This window comes from Colius striatus, chromosome 3, assembly GCF_028858725.1.
Source record: "Colius striatus isolate bColStr4 chromosome 3, bColStr4.1.hap1, whole genome shotgun sequence".
Lineage (NCBI taxonomy): Eukaryota > Metazoa > Chordata > Aves > Coliiformes > Coliidae > Colius > Colius striatus.
This window is the reverse complement of record NC_084761.1, coordinates 8302130-8320595: the sequence shown is the minus strand read 5'-3', so window position 1 is coordinate 8320595 and position 18466 is coordinate 8302130. Positions and strand designations below refer to the sequence as shown.

The window sequence follows — 18466 nt, the reverse complement described above, 5'->3', positions numbered from 1 at the left end:
TCATCTCACACCATCGTCATTTTCTCCTCTTTCTAGTCTCTGCAAGCTTAGTTCAACAGTATAAAACACATACATCACTGCCTCTAAGTTTTTTCCTAAGTCTAATGGATTCACTAATTCAAGAGTCAAAGTCAAAACACAGGTTCTTCTCTCCAACCTGTACCTGGCTCTACTAGAGGCTGCCATTTCTCTTGCTCTGTAAACAATATTCTGACAAAACAGACACATCATCAGTGCACACACAACACCTCTAAATGCTGCTCTTTTTGGAAGCAAGTTTTCAAAAGTCCACATTTTCCATATTTGGGCTCAGAATCTAATGGCATTTTTATAAAGTCTGCTCAGACATTAAAGGATTACCTTCTGCACAGAAGTCATTCTACCCTTGACAACAGAAGGAAATGCTCTGCTAACATCAGCTAGTTAATAAACCACACAAAGCACTGCCAGTCAAGCACAACTCAAGTCAAACACAGTAAAGTCCATCCCAGTGCAGAGTCAGAAAAGAACTGTCTTAAATAACCAAGGACTGCTAATCCAGTGCCTCCAGGTAAAACCCCCTACCTGTACAAACAAGTACATAAGTCCCAGAGGTGGAATGATGACAGCAGCTATAGGTGTGGTCAGCAGAATGACGATACAAGCCCCAATCACGTTAAATGTCGAGCCCATGAACATCTTGATGATTGGTGGAATGGTGGAGTCAATGGTATCTATTTCCTTGGAGAAACGGTTCACCAGATTCCCACTGGGTGTACGTTCAAAAAAGCTCATTGGAGACCTGAGGACACTGTGCAGCAGGTTATGGTGCAGGTGTTGTGATGCAAGTATTCCCCCTATGGACACAGCCATCGAGTAGCCAAACACAGCAATACCTAGGAAAGAAGATAGGTTTTTAACTGCTTCCCCTTCTCACACAAAACATGTTTCTTCATTTTGTCTTAACATTAGCAAACCTCCAGCACAATAATCCTGAGAGCTGGGGTCCACTACAGGTAGTCTTAGCAATTGCTCCAAAGAACTGTAAAAAGAAATTAAGTCAGTGAAAACACCACATTTCTTTCATGGAAGAAGCTGTTTCTCCATCACAACATTTTGTGTAAGATTTGAGCACTTTCACTGAGCAAAGGCCACTGAATTTTAAGGTGGCATTTAGATTTATTGCAGGATTTTTATGGTAATTCTGAAGTGGAGTACTTGGGTTGTTAGATTTCATGGCAAACAAACTTTGACAACAAAGAGGAGTCATAAAAAGCTGCTGAGCTGGCCTCCCTGTGGTACTTTGGATTGACTTTCAAATAGCCAGAGGAAGCAACAGCTTACACAGCCAGGCCATGGCTGCAAGGAAGTCAGTGTGGCCATGGCCTCCTGTGACAAACTGTCCCTGTGAGCCAGGACAGCGGATCAGACATTTTGTCACCCAACTGCTGGCTCATCAATCCCTGCAAACCACTTTCATTCTTGCTTTGGCAAAGAAAATCATCTTCACTGAGTAATTTTATGGGTTGGTTTGCTTGTTGTTTTTTTTTTTTTAATTCACTCAAGTTTTTCATCTTTCTATAAAGGAAAAAAAACACCCAACAAATCCACACTCAAATACTCTGCAAACTGCTGCTGCAGTTCACAGAATCATAGAATGGTAGGGGTTGGAAGGGATCTTTAGAGATCATCCAGTCCAACCCCCTGCAGAAGCAGGTTCACCTAGATCAGGTCGCATAGGAACATGTCCAGGCAGGCTTGAAGACCTCCAAGGAAGGAGACTCCACAAGCTCCCTGGGCAGCCTGTGCCAGTGCTCCAGTTCTAAAGATACAAAGTCACCAAGGGAATTAGAAACATCCTGAAACAGCTAAGCTTAAGAGACAAGACCAGGCAAACCTTGAGAAATTCCCAGTGCTGCATACACTCCCAGCCTGACATCCGTGTACTGCTGTGTCCCATTGACAATAGGATCATCTGTCCATAAACTCAGCCAGTAGTTGGAAGCCAGAGATGCTACATGATTACATATAAAGAGGAAAATGCTCAAGAAAGAGATAAAGAGCCCAATTGCTTTCATGTAGTCCCAGTACACTGTTGCCTTTACCTGAAGATAGAAGGGAAAAAAAGGTGTAGATTAAGTTTCAGAACCAGCAATTCCTCCCTTTTCAATTCCTATTTAAAGTCAGTATCCCTGCATCAGGCCATAAAAATACAACAGTTGCAAAGCCACTGCTTAGGTACACAAGCTGCAAGGTATTCAATGGAGACCTGCCAATCCCAAAATTCCTCCACAGTAGACACACATCACCCTTCCCTTGTCTTCCATGGAAAGGGAAGAGTAGGGGACAAGTATCAGTGTCAGACAAAAACTTCACTAGGGGGTTCCAGTTTTTGGCTCTCTCTTTTTACCACAAGATCATACAACCTTTAAGTAAATCCTTGTTCTACATGGTTTATATTGTCTGATCTATCTTTAACCAGAGGATTCAAGCAACACTGCTAGGAGGTGTAACTGCCATTTTCTGAGAAACCTCACCCTCAGGTTTCTCAGAAAGCCTGGGACTAGATGCTTGTGTTTACAGTGGAAACTTGGCTTAAAGTCACCTGACTCGATTCCAAGTCCTTACACTTGAAGGGCAGATTTCATTAGGTCATTCAATTTGTCACAATCTCTCTCCAAGAAATGGCTGCAAGGTTTTAATTTCTTCTTTTAAACTTTGATGTGGTCAGGCCCAACACAGTAAACAAAAGTTTTGCTGTCAGTACACTTTCTGCACAGAAACCTAGAGCTCAGCTTCGGGAGCAGAGGGCACAACAGCACTTCTACCGAGCACTATACAACAGGCAGCAGCTACAAGAATGCACTCGGACCTTTCTCATTCCAGTTACATCATCTTTGAAAGCTACTTTGTTTTGAAAGCTGTGAATCATTTTGAAACTGAAAGAAAGTGCAGGAAGCAGGAACAGGAGACCTTACCCTGCCGGTCTTCGCTGTGTCAGCCTCTGTCAGTTTCCAGGAATTCTTTTCCGCAAGCGGCTTCTGTAGCTCTGCTGTGCTGCTCTGCTGCTGTGACTTCCCAGCATCTCTGCTGTATGTTGAAGAGTTGCTGAGTTGTCTGTTTGAAAACATCTATTTTTCAGTCTTAGCATGACACAGGCCAAGTGTTTACTCCATAAATAGGCTTCAGCAGTCCACAGCTCCAAGTCAGTGGTTTACATTACTCTGGTGATAATCTCCTAACCACTTATCATCAAGCCAGTGGCTACTAGCGCTCTCCTTCTGCACTCAGTGCACTCCTAATCCTCCCTGATGGCATTCACTTCTCAAGTATCCATCTTCAGATAGAAGTACTAGGCTGGGCAGTCAAAGAATTCTTGGTTGAGCAATCAAATTCCCAAAAGAAAAATGCTTGACTATCACCAACGTCAACCTTTACAAACCCCAACATCACATACAGTGCAGCTGCTGAACTGCAAAAAGGGCACTCACAAAGGGCATCAAAATAGGCAATTGCACTCCTAGGCACTCATTAGCTTCCAGACAGTCACCAGAAGAACAAAGTATAGACCAAGAGATTGATTTTGGGAAGGTATAATCAGAGTGATTGCCTTCGGCCTCTCTCAAGCATAACAGTAGCTGTACTACTAAAGCTCCACTTAGCAATTCATCCCACTTGACAGCAGTCAACTGCAAGACCCTTTAGAAAGTATATGAAAGCTGGACTAGCCAACACAGAACTCTCCCTTTAAAATAAGCGAAACCCATGGATCCTGGCTACAACACAATCTCTTCTTCACAAGGAGAGAAAAGCAGCACAAGAGCTCTGTGCAAGCAGACGTGCCACACGTGTGCAACAGCCCACACCAGCAACAGCAGCCGTGCTGCAGCCACAGCCGCTCATACACCCAGGTGAGAGTAACTGGGGAGACTGGGACCCAGGGGCAGCTGTGGAGCAGACACTGTCTGAGCCCAATTCGTGGAGAGATCCACCTTGTACATACACGTATATTATATTCTTAATAGTAAACTCCCATCCTGCTCAGACAGACTTGGGAACAGAATGAGGCCATTTGGTGCTGTGTTTGCTGCATCTTCAGCCTTGCTACTGTTGGATCTGGAGCCACAGAGCAGCAGTAGCCTCATCTGTCTCAAGCTGCAAGATCCAGCATGATATATTTTCCTCTAATAAATACCATAACCACAAAATTACTGTTTTGTCATGACTGAAAAGCATCTGGGAGAGGGGAACAGATAGACAGCAATAAAAGAAAACCCAACCAATCAACCATAAACCACAGAAGAAATAAAGAGAGAGACTACACACCGATGTACCAATTTTCCAGGGGCTTCATTCATGAGGACTCCATTTTCAACATGTTTTTCTTCCTTTCCAGATGGACTATTTGTATCTGTGGGTGAGTGAAAAAGTAAACATGAAAAAGGTAAGCAAAAAGATACAAGGGTGTCATTGGATCCAAAATGTCAGGTGAAACTGTACTGTGCAAACAGAAGTATTTACATATACTAACAGATAATTGACCAGGTGAAGAAATCTGTTAGTTCCATCCCCAACAGGACTATTTGCCAAGTAAACATGTAATTTTCTACCAAATGTAGGTCAGTAATAATAATGTAAGATAATTATGAGGATGTACTTGATGTGAAAGCATGCAGTACCAAGTGACTCACTCTGTGGGAAAAAAAACCCAAACAATCCAATCACTCCTTTTTAAACCACATCTTTTACACACCATTAACCACAAATTATTTTCATTTCAGATAGCAATAAGACATTTTAGTAAATGATGGACTGAAGCTGTAAGAATAGAAGGCACGTGCTATTAACTTCTGAGTCTTCCTGAAAAATTCAGCAGGAAGCAACATGCAAAAGCCACATGTTTTAAAGCAACCACAGCAATCACATTAATTTGAGCAAGAAATCTTTCTATGAATGTCACTTTTCAAAAGAAAAAGTCTTTACATCCCACAACATCCCATTTGTAATGACATGTTGAACACGAGACAACTGTCTAAAACACTTCACAAGATCAAATATCAAGCTCTCTCTGAACAACTTAATTCAGTGTAATACAGTGCCCTGAGTAAAACCTCTAGGTTCAAGTTATGCCACCATTTTCCTAACACAAACCAAATGACTGACTCCTGAATAATTAACTAGCAATGGAACTCATTTTTGAGTGTTAAAGTTAATTCATAATTTGTAACAGAAACAGAATTTTGCATTTTACAGGGTTTACACAAACAAAAAAAGCCCATTTCCATCTATTCAAAAGGTAAGTAAGAAAAATGGTGCAGCTCTAGAGGCTGAAGCTGTCATGTTTTTATACTGAAGCAAAATATATGCATATAAAGCAGTTCATCCATACATTAAGCACGGACTGCTTGAACATAAAGCTGTTCCCTCCCACGTCTACACACTCACTGGCTCATTACTCCAAAAACCCAAAGCTGAACTGTTCAGTATGGTCTAGAAGCAGAAAAAGCTGAAAATGTGAAGAGGCAGAGTTCAGTGATTTAGTTCTCATTTTTATTTATACCAATAGGAGCAAACCAATCTGGGACTGCTGGTTATTCTAAGCACTTGACAGTATCTCTTTTGAAAGGATCCCATATGAAAACCAGCAAGCATTCCAGCATATCATTTTAGAGCTTCACTGAAGTTCTTCACACACACATACCAAAAAAACCACAAATAAACTGTCCCGCCCTAACAGCTCTTACAGTTGATTTCACGTTGTAGGCTACAAAGGTTTCCTGCTTACACTGCATTTACCTCTTGAGAACGAAAAATGTTCAAGATGGCCACAGTAAATCTGGCATGTGCATTTTGAGTATAAGCTCACTAATGAAGATCCTGTCTAGAAGTGATAAAAAGCAACAGCTGTGGTGTACTGAACACACATATAGGAACAAAAACAGCCTTTGGGGCTCAATCCTGAGGCATGCCTCTCTGGGTACACTTACTACACTCCTAGGTCCAGGGTACATGTTTAAAGCTTATTTTAAAGCTTCCTCATGGAAGTGTTTGAGATAAAGAATTGCTGCTGCTGAGTTACCTAAAAGCTGACACATCAACTGATGTAGCATCACACAAACAAGTACCATGCATGCCAAGCAGTTGTCTTCCATTGAGCAGACAAAATTCTTCTAGTAACACCTCAATCTCTTGTAAAGGAACTGCAACTATTCATATTACCCCAACACAAGCACTAACATAAAGCCACATGGCAAAAAAAGCAGTTACCTGTTTCCAAAGGTTCAATCATTCCTTCTAATGAAGGCTCTGAGTCTAAAAGCACATATAATTAACCTTTTCCAGAATAGACTCAATCATTTTTAATCTTTACAAACACAAAACACATTCAAGTTGCACAACCTAAACCACCAAAGCATAAATGCCAAGGCAGGACCAAATTTGCTGAAATGGACCTCTTTTGAATCTCAAATCTCATCCACAGTCAAAAAAGACAACTTTGAGGAAAAACAAATTCAAATCAGACTGCTACAAGTGGATGAACAGGAAACTTCCTTCCAAGACATGCACTAATCAAAAGAAGTGACTCTAAAGTGGTTTCATATTGACAATGACAGAAAAATGTCCATGGAACTACCATATGCTTTTTCCCCAGCAGTGGGGAAGAGACTTCATTCAAGAATCATAGACAGTCCCTTAAAGATGCAAAGCACCCTGTTTTCAGAGTGGCAACTTTTGTTCACGTGGTTTTAGTCAAACAAGGGCAACAAACAGAGCTGTGGTAGAACAGGTTTACTTAGTCCCATCTACTGTGTAGTCCCTGGTCATCATCCTGCAGAGATGGATTTGTAAGGAACAGTGAGACTCTTCCAAGCATCTTCATCCCCTAACAGCACTCTGGATTTCCTTCTGCCATTTGGGGCAGAGGCTGAAAACACTTTTTCCTTATGTTTAAAAGTTTTTGTGTTCCGACTTTTTCCCGTTATCCCTTGTCCTGACTGTCAAGTCAATTTTACTTCTAGCAAAATTCAACCTTGTTCTTTCTCTCTACTGAAGTAAAAGCTATTTCACTGTTGAGGTGAGGGAGCCCTGGCACAGGCTGCCCAGAGAGGGTGTGGAGTCTACTTCTCTGGAGGTTTCCAAACCCATCTGGACACATTCCATTGTGACCTGATCTAGGTGGATCTGCTTGAGTGGAAGGATTGGACTATATGTTCTCTAAAGGTCCCTTCCAACTCCTACCATTCTATAATTATTCCTTGATATAGACAAGTGTTTCCTGAATTATCACTCAGGTCCAGACTCTACAACATCTCGAAGAGAGAGGACACATCTCTAAGGAGTCAAGAAGGACAGAAGCACCTAACCATCCCTACAGGCATCATACAAACTATCTTAACTACCCATCACTGCTACAAAGTTTAACTCAGGCTCATGCTGCTAGAAAGAAGCAGAGACACAACATACAGGTGATGTGGTGCTTTACTGCGAGACATGAAGGCACAATACTGGTCAAATCCTTACAGATCTGAAATCCCAGTCCATAATGAGAACTAATTCTTATTATGAAATACATACTACTACCTATATGTACCATACAAAGCCATTCAGAAAGGGAGTAATCTTCCTTCCAAATTCAGCATTTAAACCTAAATCTATATTTTCTTTTCACTGCTGCAATTGGGAAGCAACTTACACAGAGGCCAAGTAAGGCCCTGCACACCTTAGTCCTGTGCCACATTACCTTTTCCAGAGAACACACTTCTACTTTGTACAGGACAACAACTAGAATTTGGGAAATTAAGTCCACAAAGTTTAAGAAAAACCCAAAGGCATTAAAATTTAATAGGTACAAGTGATACTTCCTTTCAAGATACACCAACTGTTAAACTAAGTCTTACAATCCAGACCTTGAGTGTTCTCAGAGTACTTTTACCCACACTTCTCTCCAAATCAAAACTGAGTAACAACTCCCAGATATATATATAAAAAAATTAACTGAGTGGCCAACAAAAGGTTTTTCAGCTTTTTGACTACAAAGTCACAGAGCCAAATGCTAGGGAGACAGCTATGTGAAATACATCCCACACAGTGTAAACCAGATTTAGAATTACTAATTGTGCTGTTCTTGTATCTTTCAGGCATTGCAGTCAAGACCAATGATGAACCAGACAGTTAAAAAACATTTCAGCCTTATGGTACAGTTGCACTTCTGTGGAGCAACTTTTCCTTCCCACAGAGTCAAAATAGCTCCAGGCTTTTCAAGGACAAACCAAAGTTTGTGCTGAAACATTTGCTCCAATGTTCATTTGGAAGAAAAAAACAGCATAACCCCAACTCACACACACATTTAAACAAAAATTAACATCTGCTGCACTACTGTGTATTGGAGACCAGGCAAAACAGTCATCTGAAAGGTAATCTTAAAGTTTATCTGCCATCTCTACAGAAGGAGGTAATGCAGTAACAGCTACATGTCAGAGGTGTGTAGGGAGTGTGTGGAGCAGGGAATTCAAGGCATGACACCAAAAAAGAACCACACTCACAGGACTCAAAGGCACATCTGTGACTCCAGATCAATCTGCATAGGCAGGACTAGTACTGGCATCAGCCCATCAGCCACACTAAACGTCAGAGAGTGGAACAACTACTAAAAGCAAGAAGAATTTGGACACTTTTTCATACGACCTGGTAGGTTGTTTTATGTGTGGTTCCAGTTGCCAAGAGATGATGAGGAACAGACTTACAGCCAAAGCTCAGAGGCTGGGGAGGAGAAGCTTTCCTACCCTTGCAGAGCAGGATGCACTCCAGTCACAAAGCACTAATCCAGAGTTTTCTATTTTGCTCCAGCATAAGTGTTTTCAGGCTGACAACATGAAGCTTCAGACATAAGAGAGCCTCCTTTCTAAAAAGAGTGTGCAGATCACCCTCCAACTAGCTCATCAGGCTCACTCCCAACAGAGTACTTGGTGTTTATCTGAGAACCTGTGATTTTTTTCCTCCTCCAACTAGCTCATCAGGCACACTCCAATCAGTGCTCTGTGTTTATTCCAGAACCTGTGATTTTTAATAATATTTAGTGACCTTTTACTCATCTGACAAATATTAGTATTACCCTTGTGAACTAGGCAAATAACGCCCCTGTTTTTCACTACCATTGGCAGAAGATCACTTGAGGAAAACTGACAAATTTGCTACAACAGGTCAACCCTGTAACATATCAATCCTCTCTGAATCATCCAGGTCACAGTGAGGTTAAAAGTGCCTTTTATTAGGCAACTGCAGAGAAGCACAGCAAAAGATAAAGCTCTGGCTCTCTTTTCAAAAGAGAGTGCAGAACTTAAACAGAAAAGTAAAGTAGCTTAGTTTAAAGGACTTCAAAACCTACCATGCACTTTGGAAAGGGGAGGAAACAAAGGCTAAAAGAACAAGGCTATTAAAGGAAGCAAGTCACTTTTTAATATCCTAGGGAAGCACAGAGAAAATTAAGTCTCCAGAAGTCTGGTACACTGAATACTGCAGTAAGTCTCATTGTGTCCAAAGTAGATATAGGAGCACCTACAGAAAATACACAGAAGTTAGCTTGATTCTGCTTCCATAAAATCCCTTCCCTCAGTGCTTTCACAAGGGGAGACTCCATCCATAAAGCATTTGCTTTTTACAGTGTCCATCCCAAAGTAGGGTTCCAGTCTGCAGAGTGACAACTGAGACATAGCAAGACACTTTTCCAAGAGGAGAGTTACAGTATGGTAGGACATCCCAACCAAGAGCCTCAGCTCAACACATCAGCCCTAAATTCAGCTCCCCATCAGGGACGGCTGGTGCATGAGAGGGGGTCTGGACAAGATGCCACTTTGCACATCCAGGTAATAAACTCTGCTCCTTCCCAGCCTCCAAGAGCAGTCTGTGTTGCCAGCTTGGACAGTAAAGGGCAGATTCAGAGAAAAAGGCAGATCATCACAGCCCTTACACAAGGAAAGGAACACCAGGAGCAGCTCCTTGCCAAAGGTAGTAATTCAAACATCTCTTTAACACTTCACAGCCTCATCAGTGCAGCTAAATGTGGTACTACTTCTTGTTTGTCTGTGAGGGCATATGAGTAGACTAAGAAATGCCTCTACTTTCCCTCTAGGGATGAGAGGAAATCAAGGGTTCCAAATGGAAGATGAAGGGAAAAGTGGGCTCAGTCCCCTCCTTGCTCTGGAGAGCCTGCTCTGCAGCACTCACCAGCAAGCATTTGCTACCAAACAGGCCTCAAGAACATGCCAACAACTTAACCCCAGTCAGCAAAGTGCAACCATCTCTCAAGTTTTTCAGCATCAGCATATGGAGGAGCGTCAGGAAATCACCACAGGCAAGCACTGAAGATGACAGGCTGGAGGTAAGAGACTGTTTCCTTACTAAAATCCAATACTGCAATCATCTGCAGGTAAAAAAAAATAATATCTAAAGTATATTCATATCTCAGTGCAGCTCTACAGCTGTTTTGTACAGGATAAACAGAGGTCAGGGACATTAGCTAGAAAAACGGGCTGCTGCTTCATCCTGTCCATCTCCAAAGGGATTATCTGCATAAAGACAGCACAGGAAGAGTGCATATAAAAACCAGCTGGCCTTTACTTGATCTCATAACCATCTGAATTTTGCTCTGAAATTAGAGGAATTTTACTACAGATCTGCTCCACATTTTCCTAAATGCATTTAATCTCACAGTCTTCAATGCCCTGAAGAAACAAGCACCTCTACCTATAGGTACATCACAAGAAACAGTAATTTCTTTTAACTTCCCTTCCACTACTGGTATTTTTCCTGTAACATGACTCCCTTCACATGCCACACATCAGCTTATCCCAAGGGAATTTATTTATAAGCTTACCACTGTTCTCCATGCTTTGCTCAGCATTAGCATATGTACGAAGAAACTCAGCAAAAGCCCCATCTTGCTTCAGCAGGTCCTGGTAGGAGCCCATCTCGGAGATTTTTCCATCAGATATCACCAGGATTGTATCCATTTGAGGCAGATAGTTGATTGCATGGGTTACCAAAAGCCGTGTCTAAACAGCAAAGGAACAACAAAAATGTTTTTCTAACATTTCAAATGAGTAAACGCAATGGTTGAAATACTTTGCTCTTGCTGCTTGAATTCTGTGTGTAAAACAGTAATTACTGTGGACAGGCATGAAGCATTTTTAGGAAAAAATGCCGTTCTTTGTCTTGATTTTTCCAGTAAAGAACTGGAATTACAGATAACAGAGCCCATTTCATTACAGAAATTCAGTGTTTTATACAAGTCCTCTACCAATCTCAGCAAGATCCTTTCATTTTTCAGATGTCTGAAACAAAAGCTTGAACACGAAACTCGACAATCTTGGAAGCATTTGAATTCAGCAATGAAAAAAATCTATGACATACTTTATTTTTCAGGATTCCTTTGGGTCCAATAACTTTTTCAAAAATATGTTTCCCCACATGAACATCAACAGCTGATAAAGGATCATCAAACAAATAGACGTCTGCATTACAGTAAACCGCCCGAGCAAGACTGACTCGCTGCTTCTGTCCTCCAGACAAATTTACCCCCTGGGGAAACAAGAAAACATGATCCTTTGTTTAAAGCTGAAAAGAGATGTTCTTGCTACAGTTTGTGAAAGATAAGTCCTAGGTGGTTCAGGCAAATGAGAGAAATTTTAGTGTTGTATGAAAGAGATCTCCATCAAAAATTGCTTCACTAGCACAACAGCACAAGCAGTAACAGCCAAGATCTTCTTGGAAAGAAACACAACTATCAAGTTCTCAGTCAGTGTGGGACTAGTCAAAAAGTGTTTGCCAGTCTTGCAAAGTAGTTAACCCAGAGAGACTCAGTTAACTCTGCACATTCAGAGGCTACTTTTCTTCTCCAATGTCTTTCTGCAGTGCTGCCTCTCATTTAATCATCAAACTCTGGTCACACTACAATTCGGTTGGCCTGCTGACCAACATGGAAGATAAAGTTGTACCCTTTACTGAATCTCTTTACTGGCTATCAGCTGGCAGCTACACCCACCTATACCTACCAACTCAGCCAGCACAGCACATACACCCTGTCATCTGGAGACTATCAGCTTAGCAGAAGGCCAAGCAGGTTACATACACTCACTCTGCTGGCCTTGTGGCCAGGAGACACCTGGTCCTGCTCCTGTAGCAGAGCAGCACAACACGTATGTAAGTACCTAAATCCCACACTGCACACTCTGAGCAACCAAGGGCCAGTTTGGGGAGGTTTTGGGGTTGTGAGTGTATGTTTGTTTTAAATGAAGTATTCAGAATATTCTTCTCTTCTTGGTTCCAGAAATTTTTCAGCACTATGACCATGACAACTTAAGAGATGATTAAGAGCTGTGATTGCAAGATGCTTTTGCTTCTGTAATTGAAGACAGGCTTCTTTCCCTTTGAGGCTTACCAACAAGCAAAAAGTACTGTTCAAGACTTGCCACTTAGTCTAAAGGATTTCTACTCAATGTTTTAAATTCAATACAACTTGAAGATAAAGTAGAACAGAAGTTGTGGCCTTAACTACAAGCAATAGTACTGTTAAGGATATTTAAATACCTTCTCTCCTATTTCTGTTTTGTCTCCACTAGGAAGAATCTCAATATCAGGCAGCAGTGCACAAGCCTCAAGCACACGCTTGTACTGGCTCTCATTCATCTCCCTTCCAAAGATAATGTTATCTTCCAGTGTTGCATTTTGGACCCAGGCTTGCTGAGGAACGAAGGCTACTGAGCCCTGCAAGAAAAAGAAAGTTCCTTATTCAGTACTTTAAAAGTCTGCACACAAAGATGAAGCACAGCAGGGCTTTGTGAGGCAAGCAGTGCTAATCACATCACAAATTGCCTGTGGTGATTTCAAAACTGCACAAAGCAGTTTTGGGCTACAGCCTCATCCAAAAAGTTCTTTTTATAATTCTCTCTACAAGTGAAGGTAACAAGGTGGGCTGGTGGAAAATAGAGGACTTCAAACAAAATATAGTTCTCTAACGTGAATGTAGAGGGAATATTTGTTTAGAGAATATGTTTACACAGTTACTCCATCAGAGGTCATTAGTTCTTCCATGTAGTTATAAATTACTTTCTGCATAAAACAATTTAACTGGGAATGCAAGTTTAACAAATGCATCCCTGCTGAGAGATTTTTGCAGAAAGTAAAGGAAGTAGTAAGCAGCAGCAGTTTTTATACAGAAGACACTTCAAAGGAAGAGACTGAGCTACTGCAAAGTATTTTGCTTTGAAGATTATTTGTCCATAAAGAGAAGGCAAAACTAATCAGTGATTCAGCTCTCACCTACTTTGTTTTTCCAGAACACATCTGGAGGTGGCCAGATGTGCATTCTTTTAAATGCAACACATTGGGTTTGCTCTTAAAATACTATTCTCCATGCATTACAGCAGCAGCAATATCCAAACAAAGACTTTTTACTTATTTACTTGCTTCCAGGCCATTTTTCTTCTGTGAGTGCTGTGCAGCTCTGATGTCTAAGAAAGTATAAACTACAACAGCAGCTCTTCCCATGTTTGGGTATTTAGGTGTGTCCTTTCTCTTCATAATTCTCTTATGTGTAAGAAGGCATGAACAAACAGTGCTCTTCCTCAGGCTGGAGTATGTATAACAGCATCTCCTCATCTCGTACCTGTCTGCCAACAAGATTCACCAAAACACTGATCTTTGAGATCTCCTTCATTCTGTCTATCTGGCTAAATCTGAAAGCAACAGATTTAAAGCTGTTGGATTGAGGCTTAAAAAGCAATGACACAGAGTGTAGGCTAAGGCATATACATGGCTTGCCAGAAAATCAGACTAAAAACCACATTGATTTGAAAGGCTGTGTCTTCCCCTCTTCACACCACTTGGCAATACCCACAAATCAGTGAACGATTCTTCAGACACATCACACCTTGACAACCACGTATCCTTCCTTTTTGTCCATCTCGCCCAGTAATGCAGAGAGCAATGAAGACTTTCCACAGCCAACTTGACCAACAACAGCTACCAAGGAGCCTTCAGGAACACTGAAATTAATGCTGAAATAAAGTGCACATAATTCAGCCCTTACTTGTTGGCATATCTCAGTAGTTACACAGTCTATTGAACAGCCCATATAAAACCAGATGCAACGTCAACAGCCCCTGCAAATGCTGGTAGAGCCCAGAAACTTCAAGTGCTTGAAAATTCAGACCTCTCATTCTTACATTCAGGACATAGCATCTTAATATGCAATTAGTCAAAAGGTGAAGGAATAAAAAGCAAAACACCGTGATACCACCTGTCTAGTATTTCTCTCAAATGTTTTGTGAGCATAGATGTAAATACCAATGGATGCTTCCCAAACAGCATACTTGTCTCAAAGAATGTGCTCAAAGAAAGAGCAGCCAAATTTAAAGAAGGGGACAGGGCACAGGGAAGACATAGCTTGTAGCTGCGTCACCTCAGTCACTTTGTTAGTCATAGCATGTGCAAGGTTCTTCACTGGTTTTCTCCAGCATGGGAATCAAGGAGTCTGGCTAGAGTCTGGCAAGGGTAAGGTTTTAAAAGCAAGAGACTGAAGACACTGCAAATGTGAGGAACTAGGGATAATTACAAGGGGCTAATCTGGCTGTATCCTCTAGATGGAGCTCATCCCATCTGCAGCACATAGCTAGAGCTTGGAATCTCTGAGGCTTTCTCTCCTCTTGCTACTCCCCTTTATGCATTCTATACATACAACACACTGTAAATTCCTCTAGTTCACGAAGCCTCTGGTTTAAAAAAAAAAATATATATATATATATATAACAAACGTTATTTTTTCTCCTGATCTTTTAAGGCAACAAACTTTTCTTCATATAGATTTTATAATTCAAATATAGATCATTTGTGATATTGCAAGGTCACGAAGCAGAACAAAGGGTACTAATTCTTACCTGTTCAGTGAAGGAGGATCACTTTTGGACCAGCTAAACGTTGCATTCTTTACAACAATGCATCCTCCAGCTGACAAATAAAAAAGTTGTATTTATAAAAGTTCCAATACAAGCAGCTAAATTGGTTTTTCTGGATCCTGCCACAGAAGTCAATCTAAACACACATAGGCAAAGGTATAAAGCTACTTTTCCAGCAGAACAACCCACTGCTTTTCAAAAGCTGGTGTTCTGCTTTTACTGAATTTATGAAGATAGTAGAAGTTCTGAGGTTACACTTATACAGTAACTAGGAGGTAAATGAATGTCAGTCCTGACTTACTCCACTGCATCCTCCTTTATCCAGTAACTCCATTGCAGCACTGTAAAGAAACTAGCTAACCGACTTGTGCTTCAATAGAAGCATTAGATAAGCTGCCAATTCTACGTGGGAGACAAGTTAGTACAAGAATGACAGGGCAAAATAAATCAAACTACTTCAATAAAATCACTTTGACCAGAAATCCTGTTCAGTGAAATGTCACGGAGTACTGGTATCTGTATATTGTTACAGGGACAACTCAAAATGTACCACTCTTAATTCAACCAAGTATGCAATAAATACTTAGCCTAGGTAAACATTTCCATTAGTATGCAAGTAGAACCCATTATGGACTAAAACACCCAAAACCTCACACTAAAGATTTGAGAGTGATGGATTCATGATATCATCAGAGAAAGGAGAGGACATATTCCCAAAAGGAACACAGAGAGGGAAAACAAAAAACAAAAACCCACAAACACAAAACCAGCAGATGACTGCTTAATCAAAAGCCAAGTGACTAAAATGAGAGCTCAGCTAACCACATGACAGGGAATGATGGGGATTTCACTGTGTTCATAAATAATTTAGAAATTACTGACGTAATTAAAGCCAAGTTTCATCTTGCAAGAAAAAGGCCTTAGTGGTTTTTCTTCAGTAAATCTGCATTCATGCTTATTTATTTCCTAAACAGCTTCTCTCTCTCTCTCTCTCTCTATATATATATATATTTATAGAGACAGATTTTAAAAAGGGAGTTGGACTAGATGATCTCCAAAGGTCCCTTCCAATCCATTCTATGACTCTACAATTTCATCTTGCAAATTCACTTATCTGTTAATTACTGTCTGGATTTTTCCCCATGCTGGCATTCAAATAAATAACCTTGAAAAGGTCAGACTGCTGCTGATTTTTCCTAATTACAATGGTAGGAAGAATATCTCATGCTGCCTTTATTTCTTAATTACATAATACTTACAAGATACTACTTTGTATCTTGGGGAGTGCAGGAATATAACAAATAGCTTCCTTCAATTCTGCTGTAAGTAGTTTATAGATGCTTTTCCAATAGCATGCAAAAATGGCCTATTAACACATTTTGGTTTAAAGGCCCTTGTTCTTTTTTTAGTTCATTATAAGTTTAGATGATCTTTGGAGAATTTTCCTGTCCTTCTCCTTTTTTTAATCTCCACTCCAAGGAAAGGATTTATATAGGTATCTGTATTTATAGAAGCCTTCAACAAGTTTAAGTTAGAAGAGTTGTTTAAGGATTTCCTGCCCTTCCCTTCCCATAGTTAGCCTTTTCTAGTGTGGCATGTGCACCACTTCCCTGGTGAATTATAGACTGTGCTATCATCCCCTCTGCCTTTTCTTTCCTCTTTCCTCCTTAAATAGAAATAAATAATCAACAGTGCAACTGCATCCAGCTATGAGAATGATCTTGTTTACATTTGTCATGGTTAAAGATTATCATCTTGGTCTTTGACTTTTTATTTTGTGGAATTTTTTTTCTTGCAGCCCCTGCTCCCAACATCTCATGTAATGGATTGAACTCTAATATATAACCAGACCAGCAACACCAGATATGGTCAGAGTGAGGCCGAGAACAATGCTCTGCACAAAAGAGAAAGTGGAGGCATTTGTCTAGACTGGTACTTATCCTTTCTCCTTCGAGCATGCTGAAGCATGAACATGGTTGTTCCCCAAAATGCTGGCTTTTGGCAGAGCATTAATTATCATTCTGTTCATTGTCTACAAGTTTCAAATGGATACACTTAAACCAGTCTAACAAGTAGTTTTTTGAAGTGTCAATCTGTGTCTGGATGCAATCATTCTGTAGTTTGGACACAGGAGTTGGAGAGAGGAAAAAAAATCACCTGAGAAGGTGGTAGAAATTTTATGTAATTTTCATCCTCTACTTTCTGGCTAAAATTTATCAGAGAGACCCACCAAAATGCAATAAATTTGTAACATAAAGCAAATTAAACACTGTGAAGACACCCAAAACAAGCACACATTGATTTTTCAATACAAAAAGAAACTCACTCTCTGTGGCAGGACCTCTGATTACGCTATCTGGATCTAACTCTTCATGAGACAGGAACACCCTCAGGCGCTTCAAGGAGACACTGGCCTGCATGGGAAAGAGATGCAAGACTATATTTTACTCTGCTTATGATATTTAAGAGCTTGTTTTGTACCACAGATACATTATTATGCACTCCTAATCCCTCCTTAAATCCACTGCATAGTTTCTTGGAGAGTCAAACTCACACTTCCCAAACCACAAGAACCCTGGTTGTTTTCAGGAACACCCACCCACCGCAACCAGGATTGATAATTTTGCTTGCACAGCACAACACATAGGAAATGCAAAGCTCCCATTCTGAGGTGGCTGAATTTAATCAGTGGACATTCTCTTAAGCACAAAGTATAAATCTTCCCCCCCAGTGGCTACTTCTGCATAGAAACCCCTGTTGATGTTAGAATTCTTACTTCTACTATGCTGCTGATGACCATAGGAAGCATGTTCAATGGAAACCTGAGGATGTTGAATAATGCTAGGGAAACAAATGCCTTCTGAGCATCCAAGATGTTGTTCCTGTCTACTGTGACATAAACAGTAAAGGTGGACAAGGCAACCTGAAACAAAGTGTAATGGTTACAGTTAGGGTAATGTTTTCTAAAGCCACTAACTCACAGGCCACAGTCTGACAACTGGAACCAGAGCTCTACAAATCAAAGAAAGAGTAATGTTCTGGTAACTTCTGTGTTCCTGATAATATTTTTTGCAAAACAAACATTTCTATTAAATCTATTGTTGTAAAAAGAAGGTGATGGCTTCACTTGGAACAGTGGCAAGTGCTCATATAGCAAGGATGAAACCACAAATGTCTGCAGGCTATTTGTGGTCACACTGTAGGAGAAGGGAAAGAGAGGAATGGTAACTAGTCTCTCTCTGTCTTCAGTTTTACAGCACTCCCCATGGCATCAGTTCCCGGATCAGTAACATATATAGACAGACAGATAAGTGAAGAGATACCCCAGTGCTAACCCACTTTACATTTTGTAGAGACTACCACAACCATAAGATTGCCCAGTACAGCCCACTTGATCATGAACAATTGTTTTCCAAGCAACTTGACACATGAAAAAGCTCAAGCCTTATAGCACCTAAATAATTCACAACAGAAAAGTTTAAGATCCATGCTGAACAAGAAAATGACATTGAACTACTGTTCTCATTGATAAGGTA

At 40.6% G+C, this 18466-nt stretch overlaps 1 protein-coding gene across 3 annotated transcripts in view; it reads right to left on the bottom strand.

Annotated features, from left to right (window-relative positions):
- The window catches only part of ABCC1 (ATP binding cassette subfamily C member 1 (ABCC1 blood group)), a 55103-nt gene that overhangs the window by 9103 nt on the left and 27534 nt on the right, over window positions 1–18466 (bottom strand). For all 3 annotated transcript variants that reach the window (XM_061994124.1, XM_061994126.1, XM_061994127.1), the window contains 11 exons: window positions 17707–17853; window positions 17257–17344; window positions 14913–14982; window positions 13907–14033; window positions 12565–12741; window positions 11389–11556; window positions 10853–11030; window positions 4306–4390; window positions 2958–3096; window positions 1877–2084; window positions 565–875 (listed from right to left, as the gene is read on the bottom strand). In XM_061994124.1, coding sequence (XP_061850108.1) covers window positions 565–875; window positions 1877–2084; window positions 2958–3096; window positions 4306–4390; window positions 10853–11030; window positions 11389–11556; window positions 12565–12741; window positions 13907–14033; window positions 14913–14982; window positions 17257–17344; window positions 17707–17853 — 1698 coding nt within the window. The remainder of the gene's footprint in view (window positions 1–564; window positions 876–1876; window positions 2085–2957; window positions 3097–4305; window positions 4391–10852; window positions 11031–11388; window positions 11557–12564; window positions 12742–13906; window positions 14034–14912; window positions 14983–17256; window positions 17345–17706; window positions 17854–18466) is intronic.